The sequence below is a fragment of the Oncorhynchus masou genome, chromosome 5, assembly GCF_036934945.1.
Source record: "Oncorhynchus masou masou isolate Uvic2021 chromosome 5, UVic_Omas_1.1, whole genome shotgun sequence".
Taxonomy (NCBI): Eukaryota; Metazoa; Chordata; class Actinopteri; order Salmoniformes; family Salmonidae; genus Oncorhynchus; species Oncorhynchus masou.
Genome location: NC_088216.1, coordinates 37,042,903 through 37,063,615, shown reverse-complemented (window position 1 = coordinate 37,063,615; position 20,713 = coordinate 37,042,903). Strand labels below are relative to the sequence as shown.

The following is a 20,713-nucleotide window of genomic DNA, read 5'->3' as shown; positions in this document are numbered from 1 at the left end:
ATAGGTCAATCAGCTATTCCTGTCAGCCGCATAGGCATACTTTCAACTGTTTGAGGGTGTTGTACTCGCCAAAGCAAGGGACTGCACACAAGATTGTGTTACAAGGCACACACGTACTTGGTCATCATCCTTTGTTTTGGTTGCCGGGTAGATGATAGACAGACCTTGCAATGTGTCCTTCTGCCTTTCCCTTGCAGGGTGGTCTGAGTGAGTTCACTTGGGAAGTGGTGTTCAGTTAGGAGTAGAGTATTGTCAGTGGCAGGCCGGCCCCCAGTGGATGGACGACGATGAGTGTGGTGGTCCTCCAGGAGCTGCCGAATCAGGTTTATCCTGTACTACTGGTACGATATCACCTGTCCTGTGATCTGCCGGTGGACAATATGGCCGTTGAGTAGAGCTGTGCCTATTAGGTGGGAAAATTGCTTCTTGAACCATTTGAGGGACTTTCTGGCACACTCAACACACTCCACTTGTCAACTGCTCCCATCTTCTTCTTGTACTCCAAGACACAGTCTGAATTCATGTACCTCTCTGGTGACAGTCCACTTTTTCTGTGTCCGACATTTTGGAAGTGTGAACATGGACGTAAGGTTTGTCATGCCATTTCACTGCCATTATCTCCCCGTTGGTTTGGAACTCCACCTCCCCATTGCTAATGTTTATTTTTTAATATTGGCATCCCCTTCCTGTTGGATTTTATTGTGCCACAGGCCCCTGTGTTCTCCCTAAAAAAGTTGCTGGAAAAGGGCTAGGCCTACTGTACCAGCTATCCACAAATACAGTGTGCCCCCTTCCGAGGTAAGGCTGCAGCATGGTGATCACCACTGATCCAGATATGCCAAGACCCTCAACATGCCTTATATCTGTGGTGGTGCTGGTGTAGATGATCAGGTCCTGTACATATCCTGTCAGACAGTCACATAAACAAAGAACAACTTCAAATATGTGGTGCTTTGATGGGATGTATTGGCAGAATGCAAGCCTCCCTTTCCAAGCCATGAGAGACTCATTCATGCATGTTTGTGAGGCATAAACTATGTTCCAAATGCCCTGGCCAAGCTGCCAAGGACATTCCTAATTTTGCTCGTAGTGTTCACACATTTTGAGAGCTTCCCTTTTATGCCAGGTGCAGTCTTCTTTTTCAGTTCATGAGCATACCTGCAAAAAAATATGCATATTTAGTAGGCTAAAGGTATTCTGAATTTTAATATTTGAAGAGCGTCTTGGGTTTTCCTCTAATATAATATTGGACATACCTATTGGTTTCCTGCACCACACTCTCCACCAATTCCTCATCAAGGAACAGTTTAAAACACACATTGAAGTTTATCTCTAATGGTGTGAAATGGCAGGATCTCCAGCAGCAGGTACCATCCTCCTCAATTTCAATATTTTCTACCGCACAGCCTACAAGATTGACATCAGCACCAGCATCTTGGGAAAGTGAGGGATGCTCATTGCCTGCAAGGTTGGGGTGGGGGGAGCCACGTGATGCTGCGAAGCAAGGTGGTTGTCTGAACAGAGCCTAGAATAGAATAGTACATTTAGTCCAGTGGTTGACAAGGCCAACGTTAGCTCTGTTGCTAGCACTTCAGCAAGCATGAATTTGAAAGGGCAGAACATAGAACCCAGCTTGTTGTCGGCCTTGAAATCATCCCTACAGAAGGCCATGGAAGAAATGGGTAGAGTCAGCATCAATTTTGAATCTCTTGAATCTGATTTTTCTCAGGTCAAACAATCTCACATGGATATGCAAGAAGATGTATCGGTCATATTACAGAGGCTAGACGAGGCAGAGGGTCAGATATCAATGCTTGAGGACAACAACGATCAACTGATTAAGAATGCAGAGAAGAATGCCAAACCATATGAGGATCTCCACAGAAGCGTGCAAGTCGCATCTAACCGAGACAGGCGCCTCAATTTAAGACTTTAAGGGGTCCAGGAGGGTCTAGAGGATGGCAAGCCGCGGGAATGCGTGAGACAAATTATCTCGGAGGCTGTGGGGGTGGACCTGGACGAATCTGAGCTTCAACGAGTCCACCATTCCCTAGCATTATTACCACGCGAGGATCAGCCGCCTAGACCAGTCATCATCCTCTTTCTCAGGGATCTGGAGAGAGAGAGAGTACTGGCCACTGCGAAGGGCATGTATCGGGAGAAGAGAGAGGTGACCTGGAAGAGCTGCCAGCTATCATTCTTTCCTGATATGACCAAGGATCTAGCAGATAAAATGATACTTTTTACCGCAACAAGGAAAGGCTGCATGAGTTGGATATAGTCTCATACTCGCCTACCCAGCTGTGCTACCCTTTTCATGGAAGGGGGAAAGACAGCTTCGATGACTATCGCAAGGCAATGGAATTCCTCAAGAAAAACAAGAAAAACTCAGAGGCCCAGAAATAAGGGCATGGATCGCATAGCTATTTTGGCCGGTATCTGTGTTACACACTATCACAAAGACACTGTGAAATGACAATTCGGCTATTTGTGAATTTCAGACTGTATAGCTGCAATGTTATTTTGGTCACTGGAGGTTTAGCCGGTTGGCTACTCAGTGACTATATTCAACTTGCCTGGTCAAAACTAATGCTTCTTTGGGGTACCCCCCCTTCTTCTCAATTTCCGCCTAAAGACATACACTAATCTAACGGCCTGTAGCTCAGGCACAGAAGCAAGGATATGCATATTCTTGGTAACATTTGAAAGGAAACACTGCATTTTGTGGAAATGTGAATTGAATATAGGAGATTATAACTCAATAGATCTGGTTGAAGAAAATACAAGAAAATAAAAAGAGAGCCGCACACTCTAGGAGCTCAGATGCAAAAATGTAATTACCAATGTTTCGACAGCCAAGCTGTCTTCAACAACGCATCCCGAGGGCGATTATATCCTGATGAAGACAGCTTGGCTGTCGAAACGTAGGTAATTACATTTTTGCATCTGATCTCCTGGAGTGCTCTTTTATTTTCAAGTTTTTTACTCCGCTAGCCAGCACCTCGTCTAAATAGGTGTGCGTTTCTTTTTCTTCTAGAAGAAAATACAAGGAAATAAACATGCTTTTCTGTTTTTTTGTTGTTGCTGCATCATCTTTCAAATGACCAAGAACAGCAAAACATACAGATAGGATGCCGGGGATGATTTTAATGAAGAACATAAGATGGCAACAATAGCTGAGCAAAGTTTTAGACAGATATCTTACAAAATGAGCGAGTTACATGACATTGAGCATGAAGTCACCCAGGTGTCCCACACAAATGTAACCAAATGTACCCAAGTGGCCCGAATTGGTAGTGGTGATACATTTTGAAGGAAAGAACTATATACAAAATACATAAATGCTATTCTAACACACACCAAAAAATTACATATAAAAAATAAAAAATAACAAGGGTAACTATTTACTCGGTCTCGCTTTCTCTATCAATTTCCTCTATAATTTGGGTTAAATCTGTATACCTAGACTTTGTTTGAGCTTTTCCTGATTTATTCGCCATAATTTAAATATATAAACTTGCTGAAAATGCTATTGACTATGTACTGCTATGCGTAACACTTGCGGCTCCGTCAAGAAGGATTTGGAATGGCGAATTAACCTCTTTTACGCCAGAGTTTACGACAAAGGCTGGTCTTCAAATGTATAACCATTACATATTGACGTTTACCTCAGCTCATTGGCTATCTTCCAAGCTAGATTTCAAGATGATCAGTGGTCATTGGGCCAAAATACAGTCAATCAATGATAGACAGGTCCTACCATTGGTGAGCAATGAGGTCATTGATTGGTGTCTTCAAATGGGTTTGTTTCGGTCAATACGTCCCGGGAAAAGAACCATCACGTATGGTTGTGTTAGTAACAACCAGAGGATTGCAATGAAGCCAACCATGACTGGATAAACGTTTGTTTAGTGTGTGTAATTACCACGAACGCTTCGTCCAAAGTTGAATGAGACGGAAATCATGACGCAAGCGGTTTACAAATGTTTCGTGTGAGGCTATAAAAATGGATGTTATCAAACAAACGAACATTCACTGTGTAGTTAGGACACTTGGCATTGCCACCAGAGTAAGATCTTCAAAGGTAAGCAATTTATTTTATTGTTATTTCTGACTTTCGTGACGCTAATGCTTGGAAAATGCTAGTAATACTTGTGTGTGCGGGGAGCTGTCCTCAGAAATTCGCACTGTTTGCTTTCACAGTAAAGCCTTTTTGAAATCTGACACAAAGCGGCTGGATTAATAAAATGTTCATCTTTTCAATGATGTAAGATAAATGTATTTACAATAATGTTTACTATAACAAATGGTGTATTTAGAATGTTAGCACTTTCTCCTGATGTTGCCCTGGTGGGACGCTATCGTCTCACCTACCCTATAGAGGTTTTTAAGCAAGGATGTGGTCAAGTGAGTAGATGGAACTAACAACTTTGACATTATTTTTAATTGATCTGGTTTTATATGGTTGCATAGAAAATGTTGTTCTCCCCATTTCAGTTTTGTTAATTTTGCTTCTCTACTCTTTTTACTTCTTGCCATTTGGTGGGTGAATACAAGTATTGTTAGCTATGGCTAGGCACTATAGAGGGTAGTGCGTACGGCCCAGTACATCACTGGGGCTAAGCTGCCTGCCATCCAGGACCTCTACACCAGGCGGTGTCAGAGGAAGGCCCTAAAAATTGTCAAAGCGGTCTATCTGCATTGTGTCCCACCCGCTAACCCCTCAATTGAACTACTGCTACTCTCTGTTCATCATATATGCATCGTCACTTTAACCATACCCGCATGTACATACTACCTCAATCAGCCTGACTAACCAGTGTCTGTATGTAGCCTCGCTACTTTTATAGCCTCGCTACTATATATAGCCTTCCTTTTTACTGTTGTTTTATTTCTTTACCGAACTATTGTTCACCTAATACCTTTTTTTGCACTATTGGTTAGAGCCTGTAAGTAAGCATTTCATTGTAAGGTGTAACTTTTTGTATTCAGTGCACGTGACAAAAACTTTGATTTGATATTCTGCTATATGCTGGTTAAATAAGCTGAAGAAATGGGGTGCACGCTTTCACGCATTTATGTATTTTTTTTTACTAAGGTGTGCTGTATATTTTCAAGTAGACAGCTAAATTGAGAAGGGGAGGGGGTTGGGACTAGGGTGACCACTTGTAAGTGTCTCGTGGACTGTGTAATAGAGGGCTTTTCTCTTTAAGTTACTGTTTTGTGTTTTGTATTGTGTCATCAGGATCATGGCGCGTGCAAGTGTTTTTGGCACGACAAAGGTTGAGGTTGTAATATATAACAACATCAAAAATGATTGATTTTCAATAATTCTAATACCCAATATGCAAGGTTAGATAAATGTCTAAAACATATACAAAGTTAATTTCATGGAATATCAACTGTTCACAGAATCGTATTAAGTGGAAGGAATGTTTTTGTTATCTCAAATAGATATGGATAAAAGATATAGCTTTTATCCAAGAAACACATTCGGTTGATTCAGAGGCTGCTAAATTGAAAATGGATTGTGTTGGGCAGGTATTTCATAGCTCATTTTCAAGTTACAATTTTGTGTTACAATTTTGGTACATAAAACGTTTAATTTTGTCATGTTAAAGCAACATAAGGATGAGAAAGGACAAATGATTTGTGTTGAGGCTCTGGTAAATGGTAATACGGTTAATATCTGTAATATTTATGCACCTAGCAGGGAGGATCCTTGGTTTTTCCATAAGGTTAATATGGTCATGGGAGAAATAATTGGTGGCAATACAATGGGAGACTTTCACCAGGTTCAACATGGTATCCTTGATAAAACTATGTATTCTAAACCTGTACCAGGGGACAGAGCAGTGATACAACTATTAATGAGGGATTTGGGTCTGGTAGATATATGGAGACTTTCCAATCCTAGAGAGAGGGAATATACATTTTATTCACATAACCATGAATCAAATTCCAGTATTGATTACTTCCTAATTTAAAAGAGTATGACTAAAGATGTCATAGATAGTAAAATAGGGGTTATTGCTTTGACTGACCACGCAACAGTGGAATTATGTATAGCAGTTGAGGCTGATATGGCTAAGAAAATAATTAGATGGAGAATGAATACATCCTTATTCCAAGATGAAACATTTCATCTTTCTCTCAATGAAGACCTCAAGTTTTGTTTTAAGACAAACATTGGTGCCACTGACAAATTGAGTACAGTATGGGAGGCCTCTAAAGCTTATGTTTGGGGCAAAATAATAGCACACACCAGTAGAAAGAAAAGGGAAGATAGAGAAAGAGTTGAAAAACCAGAGTCTCAAATTAAAGAGCTGGAAATCCAAGAAAAATAATGTTGAGTCACTGTTGATACAAGTCTGTGATCTGAAGTTTCAATTACATTAAATATTTAACAAAAAGGCTGAATATGCAACGTTGATTGAGGACAAACTTTGACAAAAAAACTTTGACCAAAACGATGCCAGTTTTGTAATACCAGCTATCAAAAATGGAAGTGGGGAGGTAATGACTGGTACAAAAGATATTAACAATTTGCTTTGTGACTTTTATTTGACTCTTTATAAGTCTGAAAGAAGCTTAGACCCAACTAAAATGAATGCCTTTTTTTCAAAGATAGAGCTTCCGGGGGTGTCCCCAGATCAAATAAAGTATTTGGATGCTCCTAAACTAGAATCTGAGATAAGAACAGACCTCACAGTGAAATCTAGAAATTCACCAGGATTAGACGGCTTCCCAGTTGAGTTTTATAAAAGGAATATCGACATATTAGCTCCTATATTAACACAGGTGGACCCAGAAGCTCTGGAACTGGAACAGCTACCTGACACTTTTAACAAGGCACTAATTTCATTCATTCTCAAGAAGGATAGAGAACCCCACTGACCCTATCAGTTTAATTCGAGTTGATTGTAAGGTGCTCTCCAAAGTACTAGCCATGAGGCTGGAGCAGGTTTTAAATCATATTACTCACATAGATCAGGTGGGATTTGTAAAAAGTAGAAGCTCCACAGACAATCTTTGCTTCACCTCATGTGGCTGAGTCAAAAAGAGGATACTCAGGTAGCAGCCCTTTCCCGTGGAGAAGGCATTTGATAGGGTGGAGTGGGGCTTTTTGACATACAGGTGAAGTCGGAAGTTTACATACATTTAGGTCATTAAAACTAGTTTTTCAACCACTCCACACATTTCTTGCTAACAAACTATAATTTTGGCAAGTCGGTTAGGACATCTACTTTGTGCATGACACAGTAATTTTTCCAACAATTGTTTACAGACATGTTATTTCACTTATAATTCACTGTATTACAATTCCAGTGGGTCAGAAGTTTACATACACTAAGTTGACGGTGCCTTTAAACAGCTTAGAAAATTCCAGAAATGATGTCATGGCTTTAGAAGCTTCTGATTGTCTAATAGACATCATTTGAGTCAATTGGAGGTGTACCTGTGGATGTATTTCAAGGCCTACCTTCAAACTCAGTGCCTCTTTGCTTGACATCATGGGAAAATCCAAAGAAATCAGCCAAGTCTGGTTCATCCTTGGGAGCAATTTCCAAACGCCTGAAGGTACCACGTTTATCTGTACAAACAATAGTACGCAACTATAAACACCATGGGACCACGCAGCCGTCATACAGCTCAGGAAGGAGACGGGTTCTGTCTCCTAGAGATGAGCGTACGCTGGTGCGAAAAGTGCATATCAATCCCAGAACAACAGCAAAGGACCTTGTGAAGATGCTGGAGGAAACAGGTACAAAAGTATCTATATCCACAGTTAAACGAGTCCTATATCGACATAACCTGAAAGGCCGCTCAGTAAGGAAGAAGCTACTGCTCCAAAACTGCCATAAAAAAAGCCAGACAACGGTTTGCAACTGCAACAGGGGACAAAGATCGTACTTTTTGGAGAAATGTCCTCTGGTCTGATGAAACAAAAATAGGCCATAAAGATCATTGTTATGTTTGTAGGAAAAAGGGAGAGGCTTTCAAGCCAAAGAATACTTGCCTACGGTGCTTGCCTACGGAGCTGTGAGGGGAACGGCACCGCAGTACCTCCAGGCTCTGATCAGGCCCTACACCCAAGCAAGGGCAGTTCATCCATCGCCTCCCTACCATTGAGGAAGTACAGTTCCCGCTCAGCCCAGTCAAAACTGTTCGCTGCTCTGGCCCCCAATGGTGGAACAAACTCCCTCACGACGCCAGGACAGCGGAGTCAATCACCAAGACACCTGAAACCCCACCTCTTCAAGGAATACCTAGGATAAGATAAGTAATCCTTCTCACCACCCCCCCCTTAATGATTTAGATGCACTATTGTAAAGTGGCTGTTCCACTGGATGTCAGAAGGTGAATTCACCAATTTGTAAGTCGCTCTGGATAAGAGCATCTGCTAAATGACTTAAATGTAAATGTAATACCATACCAACCGTGAAGCATGGGTGTGGCAGCATCATGTTGTAGGGGTGCTTTGCTGCAGGAGGGACTGCTGCACATCACAAAATAGATGGCACCATGAGGCAGGAAAATTATGTGGATATATTGAAGCAACATCTCAAGACATCAGTCACAAAGTTAAAGCTTGGTCGCAAATGGATCATCCAAATGGACAATGACCCCAAGCATACTTCCAAAGTTGTGACAAAATGGCTAAGGACAACAAGTCAATGTATTGGAGTGGCCATCACACAGCCCAGACCTCAGTCCTATAGAAAATTTGTGGGCAGAACTGAAAAAGCGTGTACGAGCAAGGAGGCCAACAAACCTGACTCAGTTACATCAACTCTGTCAGGAGGAATGGGCCAAATTCACCCAATTTATTGCGGGAATCTTGTGGAAGACTACCCAAAACGTTTGGCCCAAGTTAAACAATTTAAAGGCAACGCTACCAAATACTAATTAAGTGTATGTACACTTTTGAACCACTGGGAATGTGACAAAATATACAAAACCTGAAATAAATAATTCTCTCTACTATTATTCTGACATATTACATTCTTAAAATAAAGTGGTTATCCTAACTGACCTACTAGGACAGGGAATTGTTTCCTGGAACTGAGTTTAAATGTATTTGGCTCAGGTGTATGTAAACTTCCGACTTCAACTGAATACCCTTGAGAAGTTTGGCTTTGGCACTGGATTTATTAAGTGGTTTAAGGTATTATACTCCAATCCAAGAGCAGCAGTTCTCAGAATTGGTATGATCTCTTTCTTTTCTTAATCTGTCGAGGGGAACCCATCAGGGTAGTCCTTTCTCACCTCTCCTTTTTACTCTATTTTTGGAGCCCGTGGCACCATTAAATCACAGCTGATTCAGGAATCAAATGAGTGATTGGAGGTGCCAGAGAACATAAAAGTTTTTATATGCTGACGGCATATTGTTACTCATTAGGGAACCGGCCACATCAATCTCTTTGGCTTTGAACACAATTGACATGTTCTCACAGATATCTGGTTATAAGATTAATTGGCAGAAGTCAGAAACTATGCCTGTATCCAAATTCTGTCCTCCTGTTGCAATTACTTCATTACATTTCAAATGGATACCATCAGGGATGAAATACCTGGGTATAAAATTGAGCAGCGAACTACTGAATATCATGCAAATTATTATGATGCCACAACTACAAAAAAACAAAGAATAATCTTGATAAATGGAGGTTGCTTAATCTTACATTATGGGGTAAAATAAATACTGTTAAAATTGTTGTGTCCCCAGCGTTTTATTATGTGTCTATGATGCTCCCTGTGACCATTTCTCCCTTACTATTTAAGCAGTTCAATCAAATGATTAAGGATTATCTTTGGGATGGGAAAAATCCCAGAATAAATGTGAACAGGTTATATATTCCAAGGGAGGAAGGAGGACTAGCATTACCCAATGTAGAACTGTACAACATATCATTTGAAGTAGCCAAATTGTCCAGACACTGGGACAATTATGATTTCCATTTGGGATGGACTCAGACAGACCTCTCAATCACAGTCCCATTGAGGCCTTATCACCCCCCAAAAATCAGAGACAGCTAACTGAAAAGGATAACCCAATCCTACAACATTCCTGAGAGGTATGGGTTAAGATTCAAAATATGTTTTGAATTTCACAGTTTAAACAAAAAGATTCCTCCATATGGCACAACCCATCGGTTTGCATAGGAAAACATTAATTTATCTGGGAGGTGTGGCTTAGACAAGGCCTGCATGCACTAGGGGATCTATATGAGAAAGGAGTGCTTATGTCTTATCAGGACCTGAAGGGAACATTTAATTTGCCAGATAAGGGAGATTTCTGGAAATACGTTACAACTAAGGAGCTGCATGGGGTCTCTTATGAGTATTAACCTCCAGAGAGATTAAAACTTGTTAGAACAATATTTCATGTTGTCAGGAATATCACACTCCGTTTCAGTGTTTTATAAAAGAGTCTCATAAGCACAATATGGAAACTGTGAGAATTGAAGGTTGATTTGGCAGAGGGATCTGAATTGTGACATTGAGGAAGATGTAGGGAAACATTTTGTTTCCAACGTAGGGTGGTGTACCAGGGATACAAGGGGGACATTTACACATTATAAGATTGTTCATAGATACTACTGTACGCCAGTTAGATTACTTAAAATGGGTTTATTGCAAAACAATTTATGCTGGAAATGCAAGGGTGAAGGAAGTACCTTTCTTCATGCTATATGGGAATGTCCCACGGTGCTCCCTTTTTGGAAGAAGGTTCTTAAAAAGCTTGAAGAATGGGTGGGACAGCCTATCCCAGAGTCCCCACGGGGGTGCTTATTAGGGGATATATATTTTACCACCAGGTATTAGCAAAGAAGAGTTTGGTCTTGCCTGTGTGGGTTTTCTTACTGCGGCTAGACTCATACTACGTAACTGGAAGAGCGCAGATAGTCCGAAATCAACAGATTGGCTGAAACTCATGGTGGAGACTGCATCTTATGAATCAAAGATAGCAAAATTACAGGAGAGGAGAGGGAAATTTAGCAAGATATGGGAACACTTATTGAATTATATAAGGTACATGCGGGTGAGAAGCTAGGGCATAAGTTAGAACAAATATATATGTAATGGGTGTTTTTTTGGCATTTAAAAAAAAATATATAGTTATTTATTTTTATTTGCTGTTTAATTTTTCAACCACTGATATATGGTTAAAAGGTGCTGTCTTGTTTACTGACTTGTTGAGTTTTATGTTTTTGTTGTTATTAGTGTCATGTTGATAAATTAATAGAGAACTTTATTAACAAAAAAAATAAATGAGGTGGTTACCATTGTCCTCAGACATCTCACGCTCACAGTCCAGAAGGTGGGGAACAGATATTAATTGATCCGACTCACTCTCATACACAGATTCTTCATTAGAATGACAAAATATCATTACTCTATACTCAATGGCTATCAGTATCTGTCAACAATTAAGGTGCAAGGCAGTTAACCCACTGTTTTCCGGGTGTCAATGGCGTGTATGTTGAGTAAGGCAGCCCCCCACACCTCTCTGATTCAGAGGGGTTGGGTTGAATGCATTCCATTGTACAACTGACTAGGTATCCCCCATTCCATTTCCTTTCCCTGTATGTGATGTGATAACCTGTGTGCTTTGTGATTTGTCAAAAATGGTAAGTCATGTGGTCCGGTTCTTGTATACACTGTAACAAGCACATCGAAGATGTGTAATATCTGTCAAACATAGCTGCTATCATAACGGATTTAGCCGCTGTTAGCTTAGCTGACACGTATCTCTTTTCTAAACAATATTACATTTCTCTGATGTGCCCACCAGAGAAGTGGTGCATTGTAAACAAGTCTAACTTATGTTTTGTTTTCTGTCAACACATCCTGTAATTTAAACTGGTTTATGGAATGAGTTTGGCTGTGAATGAGTTTCCGTGTAATGCTTGGATGATGAAGTTTATCATTTATCTTTTACAATAAAAGGTGAAATTGAGGAATAAAGTTGTGAAGTGATTGAATGCGACAGAAGGCTAGATGATGATCTTGGGTCAGTTTAGCATTTTCTCTACTAATGATTAAAGATTAGTATTGGGGAGGGGAAGCTGATTCTAGATCTGTCTAGCCATAAAAGGGCAACATAAATGCCTGACAACCTTGATGTTTGTGCAGGCCTACCATCTCCACTAGAGGGAGGTGTTTAGCCATGCTACGCCTCTCTCTGCCTCTCCCTCCACTGGAATGAAGCTAAAGCTAGCATCAGTGGCCTGATCCTTAACTGTCACTCTCTCTGGCTCCTGTGGACACAATCCTGATTGTGCTCTCTGGGCAAACCCACCGTGTGGGGATTAAGGATGAGACTGTGAGGTGTACGCTGGGGCCTCACTCCACACTGAAAGCCTGTTAACTTGACTGTGTCGTGAACGAGCTGTGTTTGAGTGTGAGTGTGTGTTTGCGAGAGTGAGTAGGTGTGAGCCTACAGTCTATATGTTGCAGATTGTGTGTGGTGTGTTTTTCAGTAGTGTGTGTGTGTATATGAGTAGGTGCGTGTTTCTTTGTGTGTGTGTGTGCATCAGGTTGCGTGTATCTTTGAAAGTCTTTGTTTATGTGTCTGTGCATGTGTGTTTGTGTCTCTGTTGGCATGTCCGAGTATTTCGGTCTGCAGGCACCAGGGTCTTTTAAAGCAGAGTTGGCACGAGTCAGTGAGCACTTTAAGCCCTCTCTGATTCCCCCTGTGATCCTATCCAGCTAGCACATTTGGTTCCTTGGAAGTTGTGGGAACGTACATTTTGTTTTTTTTATGGGACGTTTTGTTAACGTTCTGTGAAATAATGTGTTTGTAAATTACATTCTCTGAACTTACTAATGTTTTCTTGTGTTTTTTTATGGAAAGTTTTCTTAAAGTTCTCAGAACAATTTGAGAACATGACTTTAAATAGAACCATGAGGAAACCTGTAGGAAACGTTATGCTGAAGTACTGAAAATCCAATAGAATAGTTGGAGAACGTTCCTAGAACATTACCAACATTTATATTAAATGTAACCATGTTTGAACTTTTAGGAAATGTTTGGTTAAAGTAAAGTTTTTTGTCATTAAATGAGCTGAGCACTATCCTGCACCATTTCCAGAAAGTGGGAAGGTTGTATTCAAAATAACCATAGGACAACAACGCTCTCACCAAGTTCTAAGAAACATATGGTTCTCAGAACGTTATGTGCTAGCTGGGTATGGGCACCTGCAGAGTCAACACCTGGCCCCGGCCTGCCCCTCATATATCTGCATGAAGGGCAGCAAAGGCCCTGTTGCCGGGGTACATTACCGGTGGTTACAGCAGCCCATGCCACAGCTGATTAACCTAGATCTAATTTTGGAGGACAAAGTTGAAATGAAAACCGAGGTTTCCAGCTGCTAGTTAATAAGCTGTATCCTGAGTGTTATGTGATACAGAGGTGATATGTGTAAATCTGTGTAGCCTGCATAAGTGGACTAGTCAACAGGCAACAGTATGTCTGCTTCCCAAATGGCACCCTATTCCCTATATAGGATAATGCCCATTGGACTCTGGTCAAAAGTAGTGCATCATGAGAGATGATGTGTAGCTAAGAAGAGTGATATGTAATTTGATATCTATTTGATAACAATCTCTTTAGGCCCAATTCAGAGTGAAGTGCACACATCTCTTTTCAGTAAATCACTCATTGGGAGGAAAAAATGTATATAAATAAACATATAAAAATTCACAACAAATCAAAATACTGCCCAATGTGACTTTTCTGGTCTTTTCCGCCACTCACATTTAGTTCCCTGAAACTGTCCAGCTGGTGCTCTGTGTAATGGGAGGGATGAAGCTTTACCAGACAACCAGTAGCAGGGTGTTAAATTATTCCCAGTGCAGTGCAGTCTGCGCTGGTATTCCTCTGTGGCTCACCACACAGCCAGGAGGTTAATCTCCATGTTCCATTGAGATCAATACTCTGATAACAAGCACCACTCTTCAAAGGCCTGATAAGGACTACAGGGAGCGCTGTAAGAGTGGTTTATATACCCACTGCTCTTAGCTCCGGCCCAGAAGCTCTCTCTGCTCTCTCATTCCCAGAGGTAGTTGATGCAAGACCAAAATAAACATGGCCGACCTGTAGCCAAGGCTGCTGGATTATACATTGGGTACATACTAAAATGGAAATTAAATTTAACCATGTTTTAACCTTTAGGAAATTTTATTTTAAAGTAATGTAATTACAAGCTCTCTATTAAGAGTTACCATGTGCTGAGAACAGTGTTTAATTTGAGCTGGATCCTGCTGGAACAGGATCTGTGACCTGTCTGTTTTGGACTGTTTCATTCTGGAACATATTTGGCCGGATCCGGTACCTAATCCGGTACCTATTGTAACTTTTTGCAAAGTAAAAATTATAATAAAAGCAATTAAAGTTCATTTGAGTTGCCTTTTCGTTAATTGTTCTGCCACCAAGAAAAAAACATTTTCAATTTTCAAAAACAAAAGTACATTTTCAGCCTGGGCCTGATATTCTAAGAGTTGATTTGGGTTGGGCCGGCCCGGGCTTATTGTTTGCGCAACATTGTAACCTATGTTTGAGACCAACACGTGGCCATGGCTGTGTGAGAAGCAAGTCTGTATCACTCACAGAATTAGAATGAGATTCACTTTCTATGATCTCTCTCCCTCTCTCTCTGATTGACATGAGTCCGCGACTCTCATTGCTCAAGCATTGCACTTCATTATTTATTTCCTGATAGAAATCATAGCCGCCCGAATGCTTATGGTGGAGCTTCAGTACCCCTGATTTATTGAAATACATTTGCCAAAGTTAGACCTACAGTTCAAAAAGAAATTAAATAATTCAGAATAGCCTACTACACCATGACAAAGCCTATAATTTAACCACAGAAGATCAATAGCTTCTTTAAAAAATAAAAAAGCCGAGCTGTGGAGTGTAGCCCAATAACAAGGCATAGACTACAGTCGGGAACACAGGTAAAATCTGTCCGTGAACAAACAGCATGCAAACAAAACAGGCCTTTCGCAATATTTCAAATACAATCGTGGAATAACACAGGTTGGAAGGCAAATGGCTCCTTCTGAAAAGAGAAGACCCCAATTTGTCTGCTGTAGGCTACTGAAATATTTCATCAACTTCCAAATATTGTTTTACAAAGTAAAACAAGAAAGAGAGAGGCTTTTAGAACGAGTGCATGGGCCATCACCAGCAAGTGAGCTACACATCATTGGGTGAGTCAGTGAAACTGGAAAGTATTTTTATGACTATAATTTCCTCCTCATATTGTAGCCTACATGTCTCCACACACCTAGGCTATTGATGGATTCAAGACAAGGTTCATTATTAGATTCTCAGTTAGTCAGTGTCAAAGTAGCCTGTCATTTTGATCATTTGTGCGGTATTAAGGTGCTTTCAAGATAACTGGGAACTCAGAAAAAACTAGGTCGATTCATGACTTCAGTTAACTTCAGGTCGGAAAGCTGGAGCTCTGGAAAGAGGCCCGAGTTCCCAATTTGGAATTCTGAGTTGACTGACAGTTCAAAACAAAATTTTCCAGGTGGAGCTGTCAGTTCCCAGCTGTCTTGAATGCACTGAAGTTGGAGATTTCCCAGTTCCGAATTCCCAGTTGTTTAGAACGCGGCATAAAAAATATGACACATTTTTTATTATGTAGAATTGCATGAAATGCAAGGCCAACATTTCCCCAGATCCTAGGCCACAAAAAAATATTCTCCATGTGTGCAACTTCTGTAAGTGCCTCTACTCTACTGCTCTATGCTACTATGCAAATGAGATGATATGCATGCAATGCTTCTTTATAAAAGTGATTTTTGTTTTCAGGCATTCTGGTACCTCAGAGCTCTCCAGGTCACCCCCCTTTCAAGCTCACTTTTTGTTCCGGCACCTCCCGATTTACAAATGAAGTACTGGCTGAGAATGTTCCTAAACCAAGCAACTATCATGCACCATTCCCAGAAAGTTGTGGGAAGGTTGTATGCAAACATAACCATAGGTCAACCACGCTCTCACCAAACTCTAGGAAACATATGGTTCTTAGAACGTTATGTGCTAGCTGGGTAGTATTCACTATTCAGACGAATGAGAGAAGAACCCAAACAGGACTCACCCAAAGTCTGTCCCGCCAGCATTCGTCCATTTTCCCCAATAACAGCCCCACTGGCATGCCTCTCGCTGGCGTACTGGACAAAGGCGTAGCCCTTGTGCACAGAGCAGCCCAGCATGCGGCCATATTTCGAGAAGATGGTCTCCACATCCATCTTCTTCACCACCGCTGTGTTGAGGTTACCGATGAACACGCGTGAGTTGATGGACTTGGGGTCGTTCTTGTTCGTGACGTTGCTGGTCTGAACCTTCAGAGACATCTTGGTTAGGAACCTCAAAATATCTGCGATGAGGGGGGAAAAGGATGATAAACAAAAATTGTAAGCTCCTTTTCTTTGGATGATAAGTTGCTCTTCAACTTTTTTTTGTTTGTTTTGGAAGTCAATTAATTATACTGTAAGTCCCCTGGTGGATGTTTTGCTGTGGTAGATATTCTACTTGCTGCGAGGACAAAACTGCGTTGGTTTAATGAGGTGCTATGAGTTAACAAAGAAATACTAGACAAGATATGCAGAATTCCTGTCAACAATCGATAATGATGGACAAAAGAACCAAATAACATCAAGGTTGCCATCACTTAACAGACTTCTGTCACTTCCCATTGCAACTAAATGCATGCTCTTCAAATGATCACTGCCCGCCTGCCCTGCATCAGTACTCTGGATGGTTCTGATTTAGAATATGTGGACAACTACAAATACCTAGGTGTCTGGTTAGACTGTAAACTCTCTTTCCAGGCTCACATTAAGCATCTCCAATCCAAAATGAAATCTAGAATTGGCTTCCTGTTTCGCAACAAAGCATCCTTCACCCATACTGCCAAACATACCCTCGTAAAACTGACTATCCTGCCGATCCTTTACTTTGGCGATGTTATTTACAAAATAGCCTCCAACACTACTCAGCAAACTGGATGCAGTCTACCACAGTGCCATCCGTTTCGTCACCAAAGCCCCATATACTACCCACCACTGCGACATGTATGCTCTCGTTGGCTGGCCCTCGCTTCATATTCGTCACCAAACCCACTGGCTCCAGGTCATCTATAAGTCTTTGCTAGGGAAAGCCCCACCTTATCTCAGCTCACTGGTCACCATAGCAGCACCCAGCCGTAGCACGCTCTCCAACAGGTATGTTTCACTGGTCACGCTCAAAGCCAATTCCTCATTTGGCCGCCTTTCCTTCCAATTCTCTGCTGCCAATGACTGGTACGAATTGCAAAAAATACTTAAGCTGGAGACCCATATCTCCCTCCCTAACTTTAAGCTCCAGCTGTCAGAGCATCTCACAGATCACTGCACCTGTACACAGCCCATCTGTAAATAGCCCATCCAACTACCTCATCCCCATAATGTTTTTTTTGCTTCTTTGCACCCCAGTATCTTCTACACATCTATCACTTCAGTGTTTAATTGCTAAATTGTAATTATTTTGCCACTATGGCCTATTTATTGCCGTACCTCCCTTATCTTACCTCATGTGCACACACTGTATATAGACTTTTTTTCTCTATTGTGTTATTGACTGTATGTCTGTTTATTCCATGTGTAAACTCTGTGTTGTTGTTTGTGTCACACTGCTTTGCTTTATCTTGGCCAGGTCGCAGTTGTAAATGAGAACATGTTCACAACTAGCCTACCTGGTTAAATAAAGGTGAAATAAAACATGGCACACACTATTTGAATCCATGTTGTTTCCACGTCATTTCAATGAAATTATGTTGAACCAACGTGTGTAATAGACATTAAATTGACATCTGTGCACAGTGGGTTTGCAGACACAGTTATTTGAAAACTAAGTTCCAAGAGTCACCCAGTACTGTCAGTTTTACTGTTACTTTAGGTAGGGTGCAAATTATGGGGGAGCCAGGGGGGACTCAGATCCCTGAATGAGACATTAACTCCCCTAAATACAACAAAGTCTAACTTTTGGGGGGGTCTCTAAATAATACTAATTTAACCATTCTGCTGTTTGTTTTAGATGTAGTGGTAAATATGTTTTACCGTGGTAAATATGAAAATAAAAGCTTCCAAATGAAACTAACACCCCCATCTCTCATCATGGTTTAAACCATTTATTTCTATGTGGCGGCTCTGTCCACTAAGTAGTGCTGAATTTCAGCTTCAACTGAGCTACTTAAAGCATAGATTTTCCTTTGTACTTCCTTATTTTTGACATTTGTTTTCCATGCTGCATTGATTAAAAAATAGCCTTAATTCCAATACATTAGATGTATCTGTTCATTTATCATTGTTTGCTTTTGTCAGTCAGCTGTGCATGCGAAAAGGCTATTGGTGTTTTCCGTGCCATCCGTGGCCAGAAGTAGTAGACCATTTATTTAGCTTTATTATTTTCTATCAATATTTGTTTTCTTTCCTGGATCAGGTGATGATGGTCAACAATATCACGAGACAACTAGCCTACAGCTAGACACCAATGTGCATCCAATCCATCCAACAAGTAGGCTATATTTTAATGACAGTACGGTGCATTCAGGAAAGTATTCAGACCCCTTTCCTTTTACCAAATGTTGGTACGTTATAGCCTTATTTTAAAATTGATTTCAATAAGTATCATTCTACACACAATACTCCATAATGCCAAAGTGAAAACAGGTTATTAGAAGTACCTTATTTACATAAGTATTGAGACTCTTTGCTATGAGACTCAAAATTGAGCTCAGGTGCGTCCTGTTTCCATTGATTATCCTTGATGTTTCTACAACTTGATTGGAATCCGCCTGTGGTAAATTCATTTGATTGGACATGATTTCGAAAAGGCACACACCTGTCTATATAAGGTCCCACAGTTGAGAGTGCATGTCAGAGAAAAACCAAGCCATGAGGTTAAAGGAATTATCCGTAGAGCTCCGAGACAGGATTGTGTCGAGGCACAGATCTGGGGAAGGGTACCAAAACATGTCTAGAGCACTGAAGGTCCCCAAGGACACAGTGGCCTCCATCATCCTTAAATTGAAGAAGTTTGGAACCACTATGACTCTACCTAGAGCTGGCCGCCCGGCCAAACTGAGCAATCAGAGAAGAAGATCCTTGGTCAGGGAGGTGACCAAGGATCCGATGGTCACTCTGACAGAGCTCCAGAGTTCCTCTGTGGAGATGGGAGAACCTTCCAGAAGGACAACCATCTCTGCAGCACTCCACCAATCAGGCCTTTATGGTAGGTTTACCTTCCAACAGGACAACGGCCATAAGCACACAGCCAAATGTGACAAATAAAATTTGATTTGATTAAAATTTGATTTGATTTGTAAGCCAAGACAACCCAGGAGTGGCTTTGGGACAAGTCTCTGAATGTCCTTGAGTGGGCCAGCCAGATTGAACATCTCTGGAGAGAACTGAAAATAGCTGTGCAGCGACGATCCCCATCCAACCTAACAGAGCTTGAAAGGATTTGCGGAGAACAATGGGAGAAACTCCCCAAATACAGGTGTGCCAACTTGTAGCGTCATACCCAAGAAGACTCAAGGCTGTAATCGCTGCCAACGGTGCTTCAACAAAGTACTGAGTAAAGGGTCTGAATACTTATGTAAATGTGATATTTCAGGTTAGGGTTTTTTATACATTTACAAACATTTCTACAAACCTGTGTTTTCTTTGTCATTATGGGGTATTGTGTGTCGATTTATAAGGGATGAAAAACAATGTAATCAATTTTAAAATAAGGCTGTAAGGTAACAAAATGTAGAAAAGTCAAGTGGTCCGAATGCACTGTAGATGACTATTTCAGCTAGAAGAGGTTAACGCTCAGTTAGAAGCATTTAATTTTGGCTTACATAGGCTTACATTATTTTGGATTTCTGTGCCCATAAAAACTGTTTTCACGGTGAAAAGTAATGACATGTTACGTAGGCGTAGTTACAGTGTCATGACTTCTACCGGAGTCGAATCCTCTTCTTGTTCGGGCGGGGCTCGGCATTCGACGTCACCGGTCTTCTAGCCATCATTGATCCATGTTTCATTTTCCATTGGTTTTGTCTTGTCTTCCTACACACCTGGTTTCAATCCCATTCATTACCTGTTGTGTATTTAACCCTATGTTTCCCCTCATGTCTTTGTCAGAGATTGTTTGTTATTCAGTGTTGTGTTGTTTTTGTATTGGTGCGCGACGGGTCCTCGTACCCTCTTTGTTTATTGTTACATTAGGTGTTTGGAGTATGTTTCGTTTATTGTTATTAAATAACTCCATTACACTCAGTTTGATTCTCTGCACACCTATACACATGACTCTGACATACAGTGCATTTTCCAAGATCTCCAAGATCCATGATTCATACAGGGTTTAGTTCGATGTTGTAATTAATGACAAATAACACTGTCATAAATGTCATTAATGTAATGAAGGAAAAGTATTGTTTTATGTCACACAATCTGTGAAGACTCCAAGCATTAACTCATGAATTATGGACAACTCATGAACCAATGTGTAAAACATGTTTTGATTCAACTCATGTATTATATTGAACGTAGGCTACCTGTTCTGCATGTGTTCATGTGTGTAAAATTGCCTCGGTTGAGAGGGTAGGCTACCGGCGGTGTAGGCCTAGTGGAGGGTAAACACAAGTAAATGCTGTTTAACCAA

At 40.9% G+C, this 20,713-nt stretch overlaps 1 protein-coding gene across 2 annotated transcripts in view; it reads right to left on the bottom strand.

Annotated features, from left to right (window-relative positions):
* The window catches only part of raly (RALY heterogeneous nuclear ribonucleoprotein), a 163,004-nt gene that overhangs the window by 49,546 nt on the left and 92,745 nt on the right, over positions 1 to 20,713 (bottom strand). Inside the window, exon 3 of one of the 2 annotated variants that reach the window (XM_064955296.1) lies at positions 16,119 to 16,397. The exons of the other annotated variant lie outside the window; for it this stretch is intronic. Within the exon in view, the coding sequence (XP_064811368.1) occupies positions 16,119 to 16,374 (256 nt within the window). The 5' untranslated portion in view covers positions 16,375 to 16,397. The remainder of the gene's footprint in view (positions 1 to 16,118; positions 16,398 to 20,713) is intronic. 2 annotated transcript variants of the gene reach the window in all.